The sequence below is a fragment of the Bufo gargarizans genome, chromosome 4, assembly GCF_014858855.1.
Source record: "Bufo gargarizans isolate SCDJY-AF-19 chromosome 4, ASM1485885v1, whole genome shotgun sequence".
NCBI classification, from domain to species: domain Eukaryota; kingdom Metazoa; phylum Chordata; class Amphibia; order Anura; family Bufonidae; genus Bufo; species Bufo gargarizans.
Window position 1 is genome coordinate 290,911,727 of NC_058083.1, and position 20,000 is coordinate 290,931,726.

At 42.8% G+C, this 20,000-nt stretch overlaps 1 protein-coding gene across 1 annotated transcript in view; it reads right to left on the reverse strand.

The window, feature by feature from the left end:
* Positions 1-1,156: 1,156 nt before the first annotated feature.
* REV3L (REV3 like, DNA directed polymerase zeta catalytic subunit) overlaps positions 1,157-20,000 on the reverse strand; it is a 205,877-nt gene continuing 187,033 nt past the window's right edge. The window contains exons 25-32 of the mRNA XM_044291751.1: positions 19,485-19,691; positions 16,619-16,728; positions 14,093-14,207; positions 10,218-10,355; positions 9,288-9,478; positions 8,682-8,928; positions 3,207-3,425; positions 1,157-2,328 (exon numbers count right to left, since the gene is read on the reverse strand). Coding sequence (XP_044147686.1) covers positions 2,188-2,328; positions 3,207-3,425; positions 8,682-8,928; positions 9,288-9,478; positions 10,218-10,355; positions 14,093-14,207; positions 16,619-16,728; positions 19,485-19,691 — 1,368 coding nt within the window. The 3' untranslated portion in view covers positions 1,157-2,187. The remainder of the gene's footprint in view (positions 2,329-3,206; positions 3,426-8,681; positions 8,929-9,287; positions 9,479-10,217; positions 10,356-14,092; positions 14,208-16,618; positions 16,729-19,484; positions 19,692-20,000) is intronic.

Genomic DNA, 20,000 nt, shown 5'->3' on the forward strand with positions numbered 1-20,000 from the left:
TCTGAATGGTCACCATGGCTGCCGGGACGCTAAAGTACTGGCAGCCATGGTAAAGTGTAGTGGGGAGCGGGGGAGCAGTATACTTACCGTCCGTGCGGCTCCCCAGGCGCTCCAGAGTGACGTCAGAGCGCCCCAAGCGCATGGATCACGTGATCGCATGGCACATCATCCATGCGCATGGGGCGCTCTGACGTCATTCTGGAGCGCCCCGGGAGCCGCACGGACTGTAAGTATACTGCTCCCCCGCTCCCCACTACTACTATGGCAACCAGGACTTTAATAGCGTCCTGGCTGCCATAGTAACACTGAAAGCATTTTGAAGATGGATCCAATGCAAGTGGAGTACACGCCGGATCCGGACAACGCAAGTGTGAAAGAGGCCTAAGGCTACTTTCACACTAGCGTTTTACTTTTCCGGCATAGAGTTCCGTCACAGGGGCTCTATACCGGAAAAGAACTGATCAGGATTATCCCAATGCATTCTGAATGGAGAGTAATCAGTTCAGGATGCATCAGGATGTATTCAGTTCAGTCTTTTTAACTGATCAGGCAAAAGATAAAACCGTAGCATACTACGGTTTTATCTCCGGCGGAAAAAAACTGAAGACTTGCCTGAATGCCGGATCTGGCATTTTTCCCCATAGGAATGTATTAGTGCCGGATCCGGCATTCAAAATACCGGAATGCTGGATCCGTCTTTCCGGCCTGCGCATGCGCAGACCGGTATAAAAGTGAAAAAAGATACAAGACGGATCTGTCCGTCCGCATGACAAGCGGAGAGACGGATACGTTCTTGCAATGCATTTGTGAGACGGATCCACATCCGGATCAGTCTCACAAATGCTTTCAGTCACAGCCAGATCGACGGAACTGCCCGCCGGATCACACTGCCGCAAGTGTGAAAGTAGCCTTAGTGTACAAACTGCATAAAAGAGGATTTGAGACTGGAAAACTGATTAAAGGGAGCATCAGTTACAAAAAAGTATAATAGATTGTAAATTCGGATGGCAATGGTTCCTTCTTCGTTTTCATGCTGGTTTTCTGCTTCTCCTGAATGTAAAGTGCTGTGAAATAGAAATGCCATAAGTTGATTTTTTATTTGCCACCTATAGAAAAAGCAAACCATTTTCATTTTGTAATACAAAAGCAAAGCAGCCACAATATTATATATTTTATTAGTTTTTAATATTGTTTTCATTTTAACTTTTCAAACGATTTCCAGTTTAGAAAACGATACACTGACCACATAATTCCTTTTTTTTGTTTTTGTTTTATACAGTTATACAAATAATCTAAATACACTGTCGTGTTCAGGATGATGGCAAATAAGATTTAACTGTACATAAGGAAAGAAAAATATTATAAGCATATTTAGAAACCATAGAAATGTCTATACAAAACAAGCAAAATGGAATAAATCTTATATTTAAAGTATTGCAACAGTCCCACAGTTTTATAACAAAAAGAAGGTCTTTGCACAGTTCCTCACAATGCCCCATTACAGCTAAAGCAAGACAGCAATATAGATTTTTTAAAATTTTCCTTTTTTTTTCTTTTTTAAGAAAATGACAAATCTGAAATGTTACACAGAAATAACAATTTGCACATTCTGATCAAAAATAACAAAAAAGATGGCAATGAGTGGCGCAAAACATGGAGGACACACACCGACCAACTGTATAAAATCCCATTGCACATTATTTTACTCCGTTGTTTCAAAAGTAAAAAAAGGCCTATTTACAAAATATTTTGCACTTAAACCTAGAAACAATATGGGTGCTCTAGAACTGAACCGAGGTCTGATACTGATGTATCAAAGAGAGGTGCATTCTGCTAGTCAAGATTTCAGTGCTCCTTCCTAGGCAGCGTACCGTGGAAGTAACCAAAGCCTATTGTAAGAAATGCATTTACACAATGATTCCTCTAGCTGGTTCAAACCCCTGCATTATAAAACTGTATGTTACAAAGTTGAAATAAAAGGAAAAAAATACTTTGTACATTGTAGAAAGATAGCAATACATAGGTTAACCCCCAGCACAGATGGAGATGAGTGTTACTCTGAATAATAGTCATATTAAACAAATCATAAAAATCATAAAAGCAATGCAATCCAAAACAGCACCATGCACAAAAGTTTGTAGTGTGAAAAGCACGTAAAGATATAGCACCGGTCATCTCTTAACGCATTCAGAACTGGTCAAGGAGCTGACGTAGATAGGGAGCCTTCGAAAGTTCCCGACTTACTCGGGAGAGCTTGAAAAGTACTGGACAGTTCAGAGAAACACATTGGATCTGTTGGTCACAGCAGCCCGTGCAGTTCTTGCATAACTAGAATGGAAATATGGATATTGTGAACATTAGAGCCAACACTTTAAACCGATTTACATTACAATGGAAGCAACCAAGACTTGGATAACCTATGAAAAGGACACAGTTACAATTAGAGCTGTGCAAAGCGAGCCTCAGATACTTATGCCAAAGTCGCTTTGTTCAAAACTTCGGAATAATACTGTACGGAGATTCATCTCCATACGGTATCAGAATGTATGGGCTCCGATGAGCCGAAGTTAGTTATTTACAAGTCGGCTTCGGTTCAGACTATTAACTTCGGCTCATCGGAGTCCATACATTCTAATACTGTATGGAGACGAATCTCCGTACAGTATTATTCCGAAATTTTTAACGAAGAGACTTTGGATTAAGCATCCGAAGCTCGCTTCACTCAACTCTAGTTAAATCAATTTCAATCAAAGTAACAGTCTCTAAAATTAGAAAGGGAAGGCAGCAACACCAACACCAGTTACTACTTTTACAATTTAAAGGGATATTCCAGTAATACAATGGACAAAGGAAAACTATTAGATTAATGGGTGTCTGACTCCTGTCTGAATTGGGCCCCATGTACCCTGGCTGGATCTAACGGACTGCTGGAGATAACAGGGTACAGTGCTTAGCTATGTCTGGCAGGGATCCTTGTGATTATTGGCGTTCCCAGTGTTTAGACCCCACTGATCTAACATGTTAACATGTTGTAACCGGAATACTCCTTTAAACAGTAGGCATGGGGTAGTTTTCTGCCTTACATTATGAAATCAAATGAATTGTATTGGTGATTGTGTTATATACAGTACATTTCATAGCATCCGCTAATTGGACTGTCCCTATGAACATTACAGTCCATTTTACCAATATATATATATATTTACCTTCACTAGCTGGTCTTGTCTGTATTCCAATTCCCGAATTTCTTGATTGAGAATCACTACAACATGCTGTGGTTCACTCCTACATTTACTACAGATCCCATGTTGTGTCAGTTCATCGCATATGGGACAATGCAACGTTGTGAAATACTGAGATATTGTGCCTTTCCTTGCATCCAGTTCATGTCGCATTGTAGAGTATGCGGAGTATGCCTTCTGGATCTGACAAATGAAACACAGAGCAGTCGTATGTATGAGTATATTCACCAATACACAGGCATTCAGTGTGTCTACGTGCAGATTTCATGCAACACTACACAGACATACAATCTCCAAAAATATATATATTATTTATTATTATTAAAGCACCATTCATTCCATGGCGCTGTACATACGATACAGGGTATACATACATAATACAGACAATTGCACTAAGCATGAACAAGACGAGTTACAGACTGGTACAGAAGGAGAGAGGGCCCTGCCCGTGAGGGCTTACAATCTACAGGATATGGAGGAAAAACACCGTAGGTGAGGGTAAAGCTGGTCATGATGGTATAGAGGAAGCAGGGTCACTGGTTGTAGGCTTGTCTGAAGAGGTGGGTTTTCAGGTTTCTATTAAAGGATTCCACTGTAGGTGAGTGTCTGATATGTTGAGTTGTGGCGAGTTTCAGAGTGTGGGGAGTGCACGGGAGAAATCTTAGAGACGGTTGTGGGAATTGGTGATAAAAGGAGAGGAGAAGAGAGAAGGAGGTCTTGTGAGGATCGGCGATTACACATGGGGATGTATCAGAAAAGTATCTCAGAGATGTAGGGAGGGGACAGGTTGTGGACGGCTTTATACGTATTTGTTAGAATTTTGAACTGAATTCGATGGGCAATGGGGAGCCAGTGAAGGGATTGGCAAAAGAGTAACAGAGTGAAAGGTGGATTAGCCAGGCAGCAGAGCTGAGGATAGATTGGATGGGTGGGAGAGTTCTAGATGGAAGGCCACAGAGGAGGATGTTGCAGTAGTCTAGGTGGGAGATGATGAGTGCACGTACAAGCATTTTTGCAGACTCATGAGGAATGCGCAGATGCAGGAGATATTTTTGAGTTGGAGGCGGCAGGTGGTGGAAAGGGCTTTGATGTGCGGTCTGAAGGAGAGGGCAGAATCCAAGGTCACTCACTCCAAGGCAGCGGACTTGACTTGACCGGGTTGACCGGGGAAAGTGTGCAGCCATTGATCGTGGAAGATAGGTCTGTTGGGGGGGGGTTTGAGCAAGATGGGGGAAAGATAATTTTGTTTTATCCACGTTAAGTTTTAGAAAGAGAGGAGAAGGAGGAGGACATGGATAATAGGCATTGTGGGATTCTGGATAGTAAGGTGGTGATGTCTGGACTAAAGAGGTAGATTTGTGTGTCTTCAGCATAAAAGTGATACTGAAAGCCGTGGGACACTATGAGCTGTACCAGGCTGAAGGTGTAGATAGAGAAGAGCAGGGGTCCTAGGACAGAGCCTTGCGGGACACCAACAGAGAGGGAATGAGACGAGGGGTGGTGTGAGAGACGCTAAACGTCCGGTCTGTGAGGTATGATGTGATCCAGGAGAGGGCCAGGTCGGTGATGCCAAGAGATGAGAGAATTTGTAACAGAAGGGAGTGGTCGACTGTGTCAAAGGCAGATGACAGGTCAAGGAGAAGGAGGACAGGAGTAATGTTTTGGGAACTAAGTTAATGTCTTTCTGGAAAGTACATTCGCTGTGACTTGCTAGTGATAAAGATGAGTTCTGCATCTAAAATACATCTCACACATCCCCCTTAGTCTCTCTTATTGTATGGTCATTCAGAAGCTATGTCCATAGGATGGTGCAAACTGGATGAACCTAGTTTCTACTGGTATAGTATAGCCAGGAGAACTTCCATATGTGTAATGTTTCCTGTACAGTATGTAATTTGCGTCATGTCTAGTCTTCATAGTAATAGGAAAATATGCCGTTCTGCTTTGTAGGCCTCGTTCACACTTCAGTGTTTGGTCAGTGATTTTTGTTAGTGATTTCTGAGCAAAAACCAGGTGTGGGTCAAAACCACAGAACAGGTGCAGATCTTTCCATTATATTGTTTCACTTATCACTTTTGGCTCACAAATCGCTGATGGAAATCACTGGCCAAACACTAAAGTGTGAACAAGGCCTTACACAGATTTGATAAATGTAATCCCACCTAATTATGTCAGCTGATAATAAAATACTCTTGCAGGGCTTTGTTCCCCAGATAAAGATACTTGGAAGCATTGTATCTACATCCTTCTTTCTCTCCGGTAGCATCGTAATAGACTCAATTTGAAACATAATGACAGACTTGGAGGCCCTTTGAAGGCTCCCCCAAATTCCAGAAATGAGGGTTTCCAAAACCTTAGTCATTAGATTCGCCAGGTTTAAAAACTGCTTTTTGGGGGTTTTAAGGAGGGTTGTCCGGCCTAGCAGCAGACTTAAACACTGACAAAAGGCATGTCACGGCACATGTAGAAAGAAAGCGATATATATACAGTACAGACCAAAAGTTTGGACACACCTTCTCATTCAAAGAGTTTTCTTTATTTTCATGACTATGAAAATTGTAGATTCACACTGAAGGCATCAAAACTATGAATTAACACATGTGGAATTATATACATAACAAAAAAGTGTGAAACAACTGAAAATATGTCATATTCTAGGTTCTTTAAAGTAGCCACCTTTTGCTTTGATTACTGCTTTGCACACTCTTGGCATTCTCTTGATGAGCTTTGAGAGGTAGTCACCTGAAATGGTCTTCCAACAGTCTTGAACGAGTTCCCAGAGATGCTTAGCACTTGTTGGCCCTTTTGCCTTCACTCTGCGGTCCAGCTTACCCCAAACCATCTCGATTGGGTTCAGGCCCGGTGACTGTGGAGGCCAGGTCATCTGGCGCAGCCCCCAATCACTCTCCTTCATGGTCAAATAGCCCTTACACAGCCTGGAGGTGTGTTTGGGGTCATTGTCCTGTTGAAAAATAAATGATAGTCCAACTAAACGCAAACCGGATGGAATAGCATGCCACTGCAAGATGCTGTGGTAGCCATGCTGGTTCAGTATGCCTTCAATTTTGAATAAATCCCCAACAGTGTCACCAGCAAAGCACCCCCACACCATCACACCTCCTCCTCCATGCTTCACGGTGGGAACCAGGTATGTAGAGTCCATCCGGTCACCTTTTCTGCGTCGCACAAAGACACAGTGGTTGGAACCAAAGATCTCAAATTTGGACTCATCAGACCAAAGCACAGATTTCCACTGGTCTAATGTCCATTCCTTGTGTTCTTTAGCCCAAACAAGTCTCTTCTGCTTGTTGCCTGTCCTTAGCAGTGGTTTCCTAGCAGATATTCTACCATGAAGGCCTGATTCACAGAGTCTCCTCTTAACAGTTGTTCTAGAGATGTGTCTGCTGCTAGAACTCTGTGTGGCATTGACCTGGTCTCTAATCTGAGCTGCTGTTAACCTGCGATTTCTGAGGCTGATGACTCGGATGAACTTATCCTCCGCAGCAGAGGTGACTCTTGGTCTTCCTTTCCTGGGGCGGTCCGCATGTGATCCAGTTTCTTTGTAGCGCTTGATGGTTTTTGTGACTGTACTTGTGGACACTTTCAACGTTTTCCCAATTTTTCGGACTGACTGACCTTCATTTCTTAAAGTAATGATGGCCACTCGTTTTTCTTTACTTAGCTGCTTTTTTCTTGCCATAATGCAAATTCTAACAGTCTATTCAGTAGGACTATCAGCTGTGTATCCACCTGACTTCTCCACAACGCAACTGATGGTCCCAACCCTATTTAGAAGGCAACAAATCCCACTTATTAAACCTGACAGGTCACACCTGTGAAGAGAAAACCATTTCAGGTGACTACCTCTTGAAGCTCATCAAGAGAATGCCAATTGTGTGCAAAGCAGTAATCAAAGCAAAAGGTGGCTTCTTTGAAGAACCTAGAATATGACATATTTTCAGTTGTTTCACACTTTTTTGTTATGTATATAATTCCACATGTGTTAATTCATAGTTTTGATGCCTTCAGTGTGAATCTACAATTTTCATAGTCATGAAAATAAAGAAAACTCTTTGAATGAGAAGGTGTGTCCAAACTTTTGGTCTGTACTGTAGGTCAACCACAAAGCACAGATGGGGATGTGTTAAGCCTCATTCACACGTCAGCGTTTTCAGTCAGTGATTGTTAGCCAGAACCAGGATTGGAGCCTCCAGACAAAGTATAAGGGAAAGATCTGCACCTGTTCTGTGTTTAGAGCCGCACCTGGTTTGGCTCACAATCACTGATGGAAATCACTGACCAAACACTGACGTGTGAATGAGGTATTACTCTGAATAAGGCCTCATGCACATGACCATTGTTTTGGTCCGCATCCGAGCCGCAGTATTTGCTGCTTGGATGCGGACCCATTCACTTCAATAGGGCCGCAAAAGATGCGGACAGCACTCCGTTTGCTGTCCGCATCCGTTGCTGTGTTCCGTGGTCCGCCCAAAAAAAAATATAACCTGTCCTATTCTTGTCCGTTTTGCGGACAAGAATAGGCAGTTATATCAATGGCTGTCCGCGCCGTTCTGCAAATTGCAGAATGCACACGGACGCCATCCGTGTTTTGCGGATCCGCAATTGGGGGGGGTGAGAGGCCTAAATCATATAAAAAATTCATGAAAGCATTGCAATTCAGTTTGTAGCGAGATAAACTCGTAGAGCAGTTACGGATCTCGTCACTTCATTCACGCAGGGACCCAAACAGACTGGGATAGGAACTGTGGTGCTTGAATAGCGGGATGTTGTGTAGAGTAGGAGACTTTTTTATGGTCCAGTCAGTGCTCAAGTCTGCTGTTAGGCCCAACAACGTCTGTTGTATTGTAAGGATTGGCAAAATATGAAAAATTTTCAGTGTGTGACATTTATACTATGGTGATACTGCTGAACATGTACCTATGACTTCCCTCATACATTTGGTCCTCCGAACAAGGCTGGTTCTTAACAGGGTTTTCCAGGATTTTATTTTTTACTGAGGACTTATTCTCAGGTTAGGTCATCAGTATAAGCTGTTTTCAGAAGGCAGCAGAGCTCCTGTGAGTGCCACTGCCTTCTCGCAGCTTACCAAGCACAGTGCTGTACATTGTATAACAGATGTGCTTGATACTGCATTCAGCCCCATTCACTTGAAAGGGGCTAGGCTGCTCCTAGGCCACGTGACACATGAACGTGTCATCACTTGGCCTAGGAAAAGCAGAGGGCAGGCCATGGTGCTCACAGGAGCGGCAGTGCCTTCTCAAACTGCTGACCGCAGGGGTCCCAGGTGTTGGACCCCCACCAATCAGATACTGATGACCTATCCTGAGGGTAGGTCATCAGTAGAAAATCTCGGAAAACCCCTTTAATGATGTATTTACTATTACTGTATATACAGTTATCTAAAAACAGTGTTCTTACCCTTGGTAATTCGTCGTACCAACTGAATACATCCACTCCAATGAGAGAAAAGATTCTGTTTAGTGGTGGCAGTATTTGCTTAGTAATGTAGTAGGTTGCATTAAGTCTCAGATTATGGTCTTGGAGGACATCAATAGGCCGTCTCACAAGCTGAATAAGGGGTACGCCAGGTGAACCATACACAATCACATATGGCACTCTTTCTCCAACACGTGGTTCAGAGCGACGGTCATATGCTACCATTTTCCTGTGAAGAAAAAAAAGCTGTGGTAAAGCTCAAATGGTCCCAGGGTTTGGTTTTACACCATAGTTGTACCATATGTAAGAAATATGCATCTCTTCTACTCAATGTTGCTTACATCACATCAAAAGAGTTGTGCTTTCAAATACATTTATACTTATCAATTATGTGGATTATAAACATGTCTCATAAGCAACGCACTGTGCAGACTCACAGTTTGATAGGTGCAATGCAATCCATGTCTTGTGATTTACATTACCAAAGCATCATGAAAATTTGCCAGAAACAGGTAGAACAAAATAGAACAAAACCATATCAGACAGGTGATCAGCTGCGTGAAGCCATATTGCCCCTCCATGTGTTACCTTGTGAGCTCCAGTGCTGGCACACACGCTCCTGGTCTGTAAGCAGAGCTTCCTCTGTATTCCTTGGCAAAGATAAGATCCTGCATGCTGGCCTTCCCCTCCAGAAGCTTCATACATTGTCTCTGGACATACTGCTTGATCTGACTTATATCTCTTGTTTCAAATAGCAGCTTAATAGAACTTTCAAGTATCTAGTAATACAGAAGGGCAACAACAAAAAAATAACTTTGGAGAAGCAATTACTGAAAGAAAGAGAAATACCATATTTTGCATCAGGTCTGATCCACTGGTGTGTTGGAAAGAGGCTACTATGCTTATGAAATACAAAAACCTTGGCCACAAAAGGGGTTATCCCTAAAATATTACTATGCAATGAACAGGGCATTGGAAATGAAGTCTTATTGCAATATACATGCCATAAAATATTGTTAGGTTTTGATGTACAATACATTTTCCTCTCTGATGGTGTCTCTTGCTGTTTCTCATGTGGCCAAAATTCTAGTCCATCTTCTCCAGCATTCAGTGGCTTAGCTTCCCTGCTTCCCCCATTGATGCCAGCATGAAGTGAATACGCAGTGAAGCGCTCCAGACAAATTTCATTCATTTGTCCCTACTTCTAAATTCATAAAACGCCTATTTATTTATTTTTAATTCATGGGATAACTCATACTAAGGTTCAAGTCTATACTTCTAATGGATTCAGAGGGCTATGAATGAGAAACCGAATTCCATGTCAACTCTATTATTTTATTGTGCCCACAGATACAGAAAGCAATTGTTTATGAAAAGGGTTGCCGATTAAAGGGGTTCTCCAGGCGGTTTTTTTTTTTTTTTAAGGAAATCCCAGAGACTTCTCACTTTTAACTGTAGCTTCAACCACTGATATTGTCTCTTTAAAAACACTGATTAACATATAGGTCTTCTTCTTACCTTACCAACAGCAGGGCAGGCATCTCTGCGCACAGTCTCTATGCCTTTTGCATCAAAAACTGGATCCTTCTGGTCAAGGGTTTCATACATATAACCCACGTATCTCTTCTTGGTTTGCAAAACACAGGGGAGATACACCTACAAGATGGAGAAGTGTAATATGTGGGTAATAGGAAGATAACAGAAACTACCAAGTCAGCACCAGGTAACACATTTCTTACCCACTTGTACTACTACCATATACAAATGTTTTCTTTGAGATTATAATAAGTAGATGGGTAACAAGCATGTCCACGCTCATACTGTAATGCAACAAGTCAAATACTATGTCTTCGCTATATTGCTATAAACATTCAGAAGAGAATGAGACAAACTTCTTGAATAAGCTTCTAAACCTTTTTACAGGATTGTAGACTTTTAAATACTACTAATAAATGGTAATAAATGGTAAATTACCGTATATGGATTGTAATTTTCATTTTGCTGCGTTTGTGTCCCCTAGTACATATCAAATCTGCACTAGCATTGCTTTAAAGAGGACCAGTCACCACTCCAGATATGTCCGTTTTAATAGCTGCATGCATTCCCCATGTAATTACAATTCTGGAACATCTATTCTTATGCCTGTATGTTGTGCCATTCCTTTATTATTCCTACTAGAAGTTATGAATGATATGCTAGCAGCCTGCAGTAAGGGTACAGAGGGGTTGTAACCAGGTTGGGGGGGGGGGGGGGGGAGGGGGGGGGGTGTACCTCCACAGACTCACTCTATCCAATCAGTGCTGCCATTTTTAGACTGTGCAGGTACCCTTCATAAGTGATTTCCATCTGAGACAATGGGGGCATATCGCTAGGATATACCCCCATTGTCCGATAGGTGTGGGTCCTCCAGGACCCACGCCTACACCGAGAACAGAACGGGAAGGTGGTCGCCGGAGGACCCCGGGTCCGGCCACCACCAAGCACTCTCACATTAGTAGTGAATGTGAGTGCAACGCGCTTGCGCATCCACTGCTCAGTTAATTTTCGTCAGCCCTCTAGAAATGAATAGAGGGCGGCTGCACATGCGCATTGCGCCCTCCACAACTTTCGGGGCTCCGTTCTTGGTGTAGGTACCAGAGGAGCTTCTTTTATTGAAAACTCCATAATACCATACCATATTTTTCGCCCCATAAGTCTCCCCCACTCCCAAAAAAGTGGGGGGAATACTAATGAGCGCTCATTAGTACAGGAGGACCAGGAATCAGTGAAGGCTCTGTACTAACTGTTTCCTGGCCCTCGGCTGTTACTTGTGCACAGCAGGAGGGTGCTCTGTGACTTCACGCTGTGCGCACCAGTTCACAGCAGAGCTGGCGGCAGGATGAAGAGGATCACGCTGGAGGAGAGGAGCGGCGGAGTCCGGAGCAGGAAATGGAAGCGTTTTTTTATTTTATTCCATATGAGGCTTATATAAGACTTCTGTTGGCTGATATTACATGGCTGGGGGCTGGTGAAAGGCAATAGGGCTGAGATAACGCTGCTGGGGGCTGGTGAGAGGCAATAGGGGCTGATATAAGGCTGCTGGGGGCTAATGAGAAGCAATGGTGGCTGGAGAGAGGCATATGGGGGGCATGGGGTTCTTATCTGAGGTCTGATTGGGGGTTATTCACATTGGGGTCTGATCTGAGGTCTTATTAACATTGGGAGTCTTATTGGGGCTGTCTGCTGAGGTCCGATTAAGAAAACATTTTTTTTTTTCAATAGACCTTTGGTCAGACCCCCGATCTTATTGTCCTCCTCTAAAACCTAGGTGCGTCTTATGGGCCGGTGTCTTATAGGGTGAAAAATACGGTTGTCCATAGGCCAAGCAGTCTAACATCCCCCCATGGATCAATAACGGTCTTATATCTAATGTAGAATCTAATGTAGAATTTCTATCTACACTTTTGGCCTGGGACAGCTCATAGAGTCCACTCCTACACTTTTGGCCTGGGACAGCTTTCAGTATCACTCCTACACTGGCGACACACAAATCTATCTCTCTGGTCCAGACATCACCACCTTATTATCCAGAATCCCACAATGTCTATCTTCTATATCACCCTTCTTCGCCTTTTGCTTTCTAAAACTTAACATGAATAAAACAGAATTTATCATCTTTCCCCCATCTTGCTCAACCCCCCCCAACAGACCTATCTATCACTATCAATGGCTGCACACGCTCCCCGGTCAACCAAGCCCGCTGCCTTGGCGTGACCTTGGATTGTGCCTTCTCCTTCAGACCGCACATCCAAGCCCTTTCCACCACCTGCTGCCTCCAACTCAAAAACATCTCTCGCATCAGTGTTTTCCTCAACTTTGAATCTGCGAAAATGCTTGTACATGCCCTCATCATCTCCTGCCTAGACTACTGCAACACTCTCCTCTGTGGCCTTCCATCTAGCACTCTGCACCCATCCAATCTATCCTCAACTCTGCTGCCCGACTAATCCACCTCTCATCCTATTAGGCTACTTTCACACTTGCGGCAGTGTGATCTGGCGGGCAGTTCCGTCGTCGGAACTGGCCGCCGGATCCGCCGATCTGCCGCTGACTGAAAGCATTTATGAGACGGATCCGGATGCGGATCCGTCTCACGAATGCATTGCAAGGACGGATCCGATTCTCCGCTTGTCATGCGGACCGACGGATCCGTCTTGTACATTTTTTCTCATTTTTACCGATCTGCGCATGCGCATGCCGAAACGACGGATCCGGCATTCCGGTATTCTGAATGCTGGATCCGGCGCTAATACATTCCTATGGGAAAAAATGCCGGATACGGCGTTCAGGCAAGTCTTCAGTTTTTTTCACCGGAGAGAAAACCGTAGCATGCTGCGGTTTTCTCTTTTGCCTGATCAGTCAAAACGACTGAACTGAAGACATCCTGATGCAAACTGAACGGATTACTCTCCATTCAGAATGCATGGGGATAAAACTGATCAGTTCTTTTCCGGTATAGAGCCCCTGTGACGGAACTCTATGCCGGAAAAGAAAAACGCAAGTGTGAAAGTACCCTTACTCCTCTGCCTCTCACCTCTGCCAATCCCTTCACTGGCTCCCCATTGCCCAGCGAATTCACTTCAAAATACTAACAAATACATACAAGGCCGTCCATAACCTGTCCCCTTCCTACATCTCTGAGCTACTTTCCCGATACATCCCCACACGCACTCTCCGATCCTCACAAGACCTCCTTCTCTCCGCTCCTCTTATCGCCTCTTCCCACAATCGACTCCAAGATTTCACCCGTGCATCCCCCATACTCTGGAACTCGCTACCCCAACATCAGACTCTCACCTACAGTGGAATCCTTCAAAATAAACCTGAAAACCCACCTCTTCAGACAAGCCTACAACCAGTGACCCTGCTGCCTCTATACCGCCATGACCAGCTTCACCCGCACCTACTGTGTCCTTCTCCCATACCATGTAGATTGTAAGCCCTCACGGGCAGGGCCCTCTCTCCTTCTGTACCATTTTGTAACTCGTCTTGTTTATGATTAGTGCAATTGTCTGTATTATATATGCTCATATTTACAGCGCTATGGAATGAATGGCGCTTTAATAATAAATAATAATAATAATCCCAACAACCATATAAACCTATTTTCAGAATCCATCCTGGTTCAGCTGGTTGACAGTGGAAAGAGGGCGACAACTTGATGACTGCTCACACTGGAACCTCTTTCCTTCATAGGGCAATGGCTTGGCACAAACAATTATCACTGCTGTGGAGTTCTTGCTCTTTATCCTCCTTTTCTGTATACCTATTACACTTATTTAAAGTACACCTTCTGGTGAATTTTCTATTATGACCCAAGTAAATAATGCATTTTTATTCTCATAATACATTACCTTTTCAAACTTTAGCTTCACTGGCTTTGGGTTTGTGGCAGTGACCGCTTCAGCAATTTCTTGCCCTATTTTGAAGGACTGTTCCTTTGTTGCCCCTTTCAGGAGCACAAACATACTACAAAATATAAGGATAATATACAATATAAATGGTTATCGGAAGACAGCATTTGCCACAACTATGTGTACAGTCTGCGATAATATGCCCTCAGTAAGAAAAGCTTGTTACCTCAAGTTGTATATTCGGAGTTAATATCTGCGAATAACGCTATAATTCTTCTATAAAATTATTCTATGATATCTCTGCTGAGGTCATGAGACGAACCCTCACAGATGTACATCCACAAATAAATTTGTTTGTTTGCTCAACCATTCCAACACATGAAAATGTCAGTCTGATGCAAATCGGAATTGAACGCATCTGGCAGCTCAACAAGTGCAAGGACCCGTTATGATGAATCTTTCCCTCACACTTCTAACCAACCTATACAGAATGCGTTTCCAGTGCTATGTAAATAATGTTCATTTTATAATGGAAAGCACTGCAACGTCTATTATACTGTGTTTTAATTCTTTACCACTGTGAAGAATTGATTAATACCGTTCATTACCATTCATTTCTCTTTGCATGCTGTCTAGTCCTTTCAATCAAGAGGAAGGGGCAGTGTGCAGAGCACAGGGGGTGTTACATAGCAGTGCTCCAAGGATTCAGACCCACCTCCTGGTGCTTCAATTGCTCATATGCATATGAATAAAAACACAGATTTCTGGTTTAATAAAGTTGATCCTGGTTGACAGAGCCTCTTTAAATTGGCAACGACTTGTGTTTCCTGTGTAATAACAATTCTGAAGCATCTTTTCTTATGGCTATATTGTGCCATTACTGAATTATTACTACTTGGACATTTATGAATGAATTACTAGCAGTTTGCAATGAAGATCCAGATGGGTGGTACCAGATGGGGGTCTGTGGCACACCGGCAACACCGTTTGGATAGTGTGGGACTGTACAGAGATAAGCCCCTAATTACTGGTAGTAATTTATCCATAACTTCTAGCAGGAATAACTTTCTTATTTTTCATTGATATGGCTATATGAGGCCTTGTTTGATGCAGGAGAAAGTGTATTACGTATCAGGGCTGTTTAAGGGTAGATATAGATTACTGCATAATTCACATATGTTTGCATTGTGAATGTACAAAAAAGCTATTTTGGGATTTATTTTATTTTATGTTACACCATTCATATTTCACACAGAATAACCGGTTAAACTAATACCTCAGGTTATTACATCTTAGGTTTCAATTTTTTGTGTGCACACTAATATATATGTGATACTAAATAATGGCTGTTTTAAGACATTTTTACCCATTAACAAATTCCAATTCAGTGATTACCAATTGGTGAATCGATCAAAGGGAGGCATCCCCTTTGATCATAGAGTGGTCATGGACAACAGGAACTTACTAGATTTTCTAGACTGGATACAACCGCAAACCCCTTTGTCTGTGAGAAGTACTGGTTCTTTCAGGGTCTTACTGGGTCTGACAGTAAAACCTCTTTGAGATGACCAACCAAAGTTGCATTGAAATGGAGTCTTCTAGATGACCATTGAAGATGACCAGTATACATAGTATATGGTGCAACTGAAAATCTTTCGCAAGAAAACTGGTCTGGATAGAGGGTGGTCTTCTCAAAGTGGTGGTCTTTTGGAGAGATTTCTCAGTATGTGGAAAACAGTAAGGAATTAAAACGCAAAGTATTTTAGGAAGTTGCAGAAGTTTTCATCACACAGAGACCAAGCTATAGGAGGCCACAGTCTCCTGAAAAATCGGACTGTAGACTGCTGTGCTGCTATGATTTATGGGGAAAAGAATACTTGTGGCATTTATTGAGGTTGCTCACTGAAGTAGCAATTTGTGAAAGATTCACCGAGTTCACCGAGAGTGCTAACAGAGTTGCCAATGTGAATGTAATTTAATAAGAGAAATTAAGTTTCTGCTCAGTATACCGTAAACATTATGTTTGTAGGTCATGAACTGACAGTAAACCTAGACCATGCCATCACCGCAAAGCAGTCACAAACAAGCCAAGAAAGATGCAGCAGGAGCAAGCATGACTCAAGCTACAATACAGAGAATGTGTCTTCTGTAACGCACACTAGGGCAGATTTATCAAAACTGGTGGAAAGTCAAACTGGCTTAGTTGCCCATAGCAGCCAGATTCCACCTTTCACTTTTTGCGATATAGCCCCCTTCTTTCTACTGTGGAGGTACCAGAATCTCGTTTCTTTTAGCAAACTGTGAAACAATACGTAGAAGAGAAGTAAAGGAGTTATTAAAGTTTTGTTTGTTTCAAATTCTACACTGCCCATGCTACCTGCATAATCTTTAAGCAACATGCTAGAAAATCATATTTCATTACTTGTGCAACTCCCATTACAGAAGGTCATACTGACATGGAGAAGAGCCACACATCTTCGACAAATCAGCTTTATAATAAATGCACAACAGAATGAATTTTATTACCTGTCGGTGTCACCATACACAACTCTGGCTCCCCACTTCTTTGTGTCATTCACAAGTTTTATAGCACGCTCCAAGGTCTCTCTGGCTTTATGGATAATACTGTCTCCAATCTAGAAAACAGATAAAATACAAGTCACCCTCACTACTGTAGCATTTGCCCAGAGTCAGGTATTAATGTAAGGCTACTTTCACACTTGTGTTTTGGGGGATCAGTCATAGATCTGCATAAAAGGATCTGTTACAATAATACAACCTCATGCATCCGCCATGAACGGATCCGTTTGTATTATCTGTAACATAGCCAAGACGGATCTGTCATGAACTCCACTGAAAGTCAATGGGAGACAGACCCGTTTTCTATTGTGCCAGATTGTGTCATAGAAAACGGATCCGTCCCCATTGACTTACAATGTGTGCCAGGACGGATTCGTTTGGCTCAGTTTCGTCAAGCGGACAGCGAAATGCTGCAAGCAGTGTTTTGGTGTCCACCTCCAGAGCGGAATGGAGACGGAGCGGAGGCAAACTGATGCATTCAGAGCGGATCCTTTTCCATTCAGAATGCATTAGGGCAAAACTGATCTGTTTTGGACCGCTTGTGGACAACACTGTAATCGAGTGCAGAAATGCCAAATACATAAAGCCTTCTCGAAAATGTGAAGTCATAAGAAAAAAAAAAACTGCTCAATTTCTATTGACTTTACATATCTGTCATTCGCTGCAAAATCACTTGGTGGATGTACTCACGGATAACAGATAACCAATTTGAAGCTAATGTACATTTAATGCATATTAGTTCTATTTATTAGTGTCATTTCATTTTTTTTTCTTAAGATGATGTGCATAAATCCCACAAGTTACTGGCTAGTAGTGATATTATTCAAGACAAGAAAATCCCTTTAATACTACTTTTACAGAGTATACCGTACTGGATTAATAACATAATTTAGCCATTTTTACCACTTAAAAGCATTTTTTTCAATGGACAAAAAGCATATTTTTTAAACTGAATTTTTTGTATTGCTATACTAACATTTACCAGCAGGCTGCGCCAAAGAGGCCCAGCCTGCTTGGAAACTCTGGAGGCAGGCTTGGAGCCTTCCCTAGGCCCCAGCCTGCCTGCACTGACATGAGCAATCTCATTTGCGTGGTGCTGATGGAAGATAGAGGGAGTCCGCTCCATCTGTAACAGCTTACATGTGGCTGGCGCCATTGCCCACGGCATGTAAGGGGTTCACAGCATGGATCGGGACTCCTGTGGGCCAGCGCCGTTCAAGCAGGAGCGCGGCTCTCACGTGAGAGTCAAGCCCCCCCTCTCTTCTGCGGGGGAGACCTGTGCAGTGCTTGGACTGAGCCACCGTAAAAAGATGCATTGGTGTTCACTAAGGTGTTCAAAATAAAAATGTTCTGAGTCTATCAATGCAGCAACACAAAAACAGATTTTGCAAAAACTTTTTTTTTTTTATTGTACAAGTAGTATAACTTAATAAAAACGACGACATAATCTCACTGACCCATCATATCACTAATACCACATAGTGAATGCCTTACAAAGAAATAATAATAATAAAGTTGCTGTTTTTTTATGCCCCCCCCCCCCAAAAAAAAATATAACAGTTATTTAACACACTATTTGTACAACAAATGGCCCAAAAAATAACAAATAAAACCTATGATGCCTCCTTCAAAATTAAAGTTCTCATATAGCTAAATTGAAGGAAAAAAGTTAAAGGGGTTGTCCGGGTTTAGAGCTGAACCCGGACATACCCTTATTTTCACCCAGGCACCACCCCTGATGTTGGCATCAGTGCATCTCATGCTCAGATGCGCTCCCTTGCCCTGCGTTAGATCGCGCAGGGCACGGGCTCTTTTGTTTACAATAATACACTGTCGGGCATAAGCTTCTGCCTGGCAGTGTGTTCAGTGACGTCACCGGCTCTGATGGGCATGCTTTAGCGCTGCCCTAGCCGTTTTACTGGCTGGGGCAGCGCTAAATACCGCCCATCAGTGCCGGTGACGTCACCAGGCTTCCTGGCAGCCCTATGGGGAGCACGGTATGTCAACAGAACTCTTGGAAATGCCTTTGCCCTGTGCAATTTAGCGCAGGGAAAAGGAGAGCATCGGAGCATGAACTGCTCTGATGCTCAAGTCGGGGGGCTGTGTGGGTGAAAATGGAGGTATGTCCAGGTTCAGCTCTGAAGTGACCACTGGAACCCAGAGGGGGGGGGGGAAATGTTACTGGTGTTTAAGGCTAAAATGCACTTCATTCACCTGAGTAGTGTGCCAACTATATTTACTTGACATGATTTCAAAATCTACAATAAAAAAATGCAATCCAATCGCAATGTAAAAGGGGTGTAATTAATGGAGCCAAGTAGAGCTCTGGGCTATTTATGGCAGTCCTAGAGTGTATAGAGTCAAAGCACCTCACTCCTGTGGCTAGAAATTAGTATTGTGGGAAAACCCCACAAAGCGTAGATATATTTAAATCAATACGATTCGTAGGGAATAAGGCTGTCTGTAATGGTTCCTTTACACAGGACGACGATCTAGCAGATTGTCGGGAAGGAAGCGTTCCCCACAATTTGCTGATCACTAGCGGAGGAGACAGATGCATTTACATACACCGATCTCCTCCAGAATATGGAGAGGAGTGATCGCTAATGCCATAGCTCCTACCTATACTGTCTTGTTGTTTCTCAGCACAATCTGCCTCTGGGGATAATCTTTTGTACTGCCGATGAACTAACGTTTTGCTCTTTCATCGGGCAATAGGCAGTGCATTTGATTTGGTATGTGTTATCTCATTTATGGGCATTTCACATAAATTAAGGTATATGCTGCAATGCATGTGTCACTATCTTCGTACCTCTACGCAGGGCATTCTCCCAGAGAAGCTAGCAGCAGTATAGCCAAACGTGACATTGGCAATTAATTTCAATCCCAGTTGCCGAGCATCAAGCAGACGTGTAAGGCTTCTGTCTTCTTTATATTGTTTCATGGACTGTTTTACCATTATTCTGGTATTTAAAATCTCTTCAAGCATTCTTGGCAGTACACCCTTTCTGACCGGGGCCTAAATTAAGAGGAAAAAGTTTCACAATGAAATAATTAGCTGGACATAAGATAATACCCACAAGGATATAAGCAGAATATTAATCCAGAAATATGCATAGGATGGAAAGATATAGTGCTGGATATATAGCATCAACTCATATACCATTAAGTTCTGATATTCCATTATGGGCACTGAATTACAGGAAAGCCACCTATAGGTGGCACTAGAGAGATAGTTCTGGTCCTGGAAGAGAGCTTTTTTTGCATGACTTTTCTCAGAGAGCATTGCTGTAAAAACTAACTAAGGCCGCATTTACACTTCAGTTAT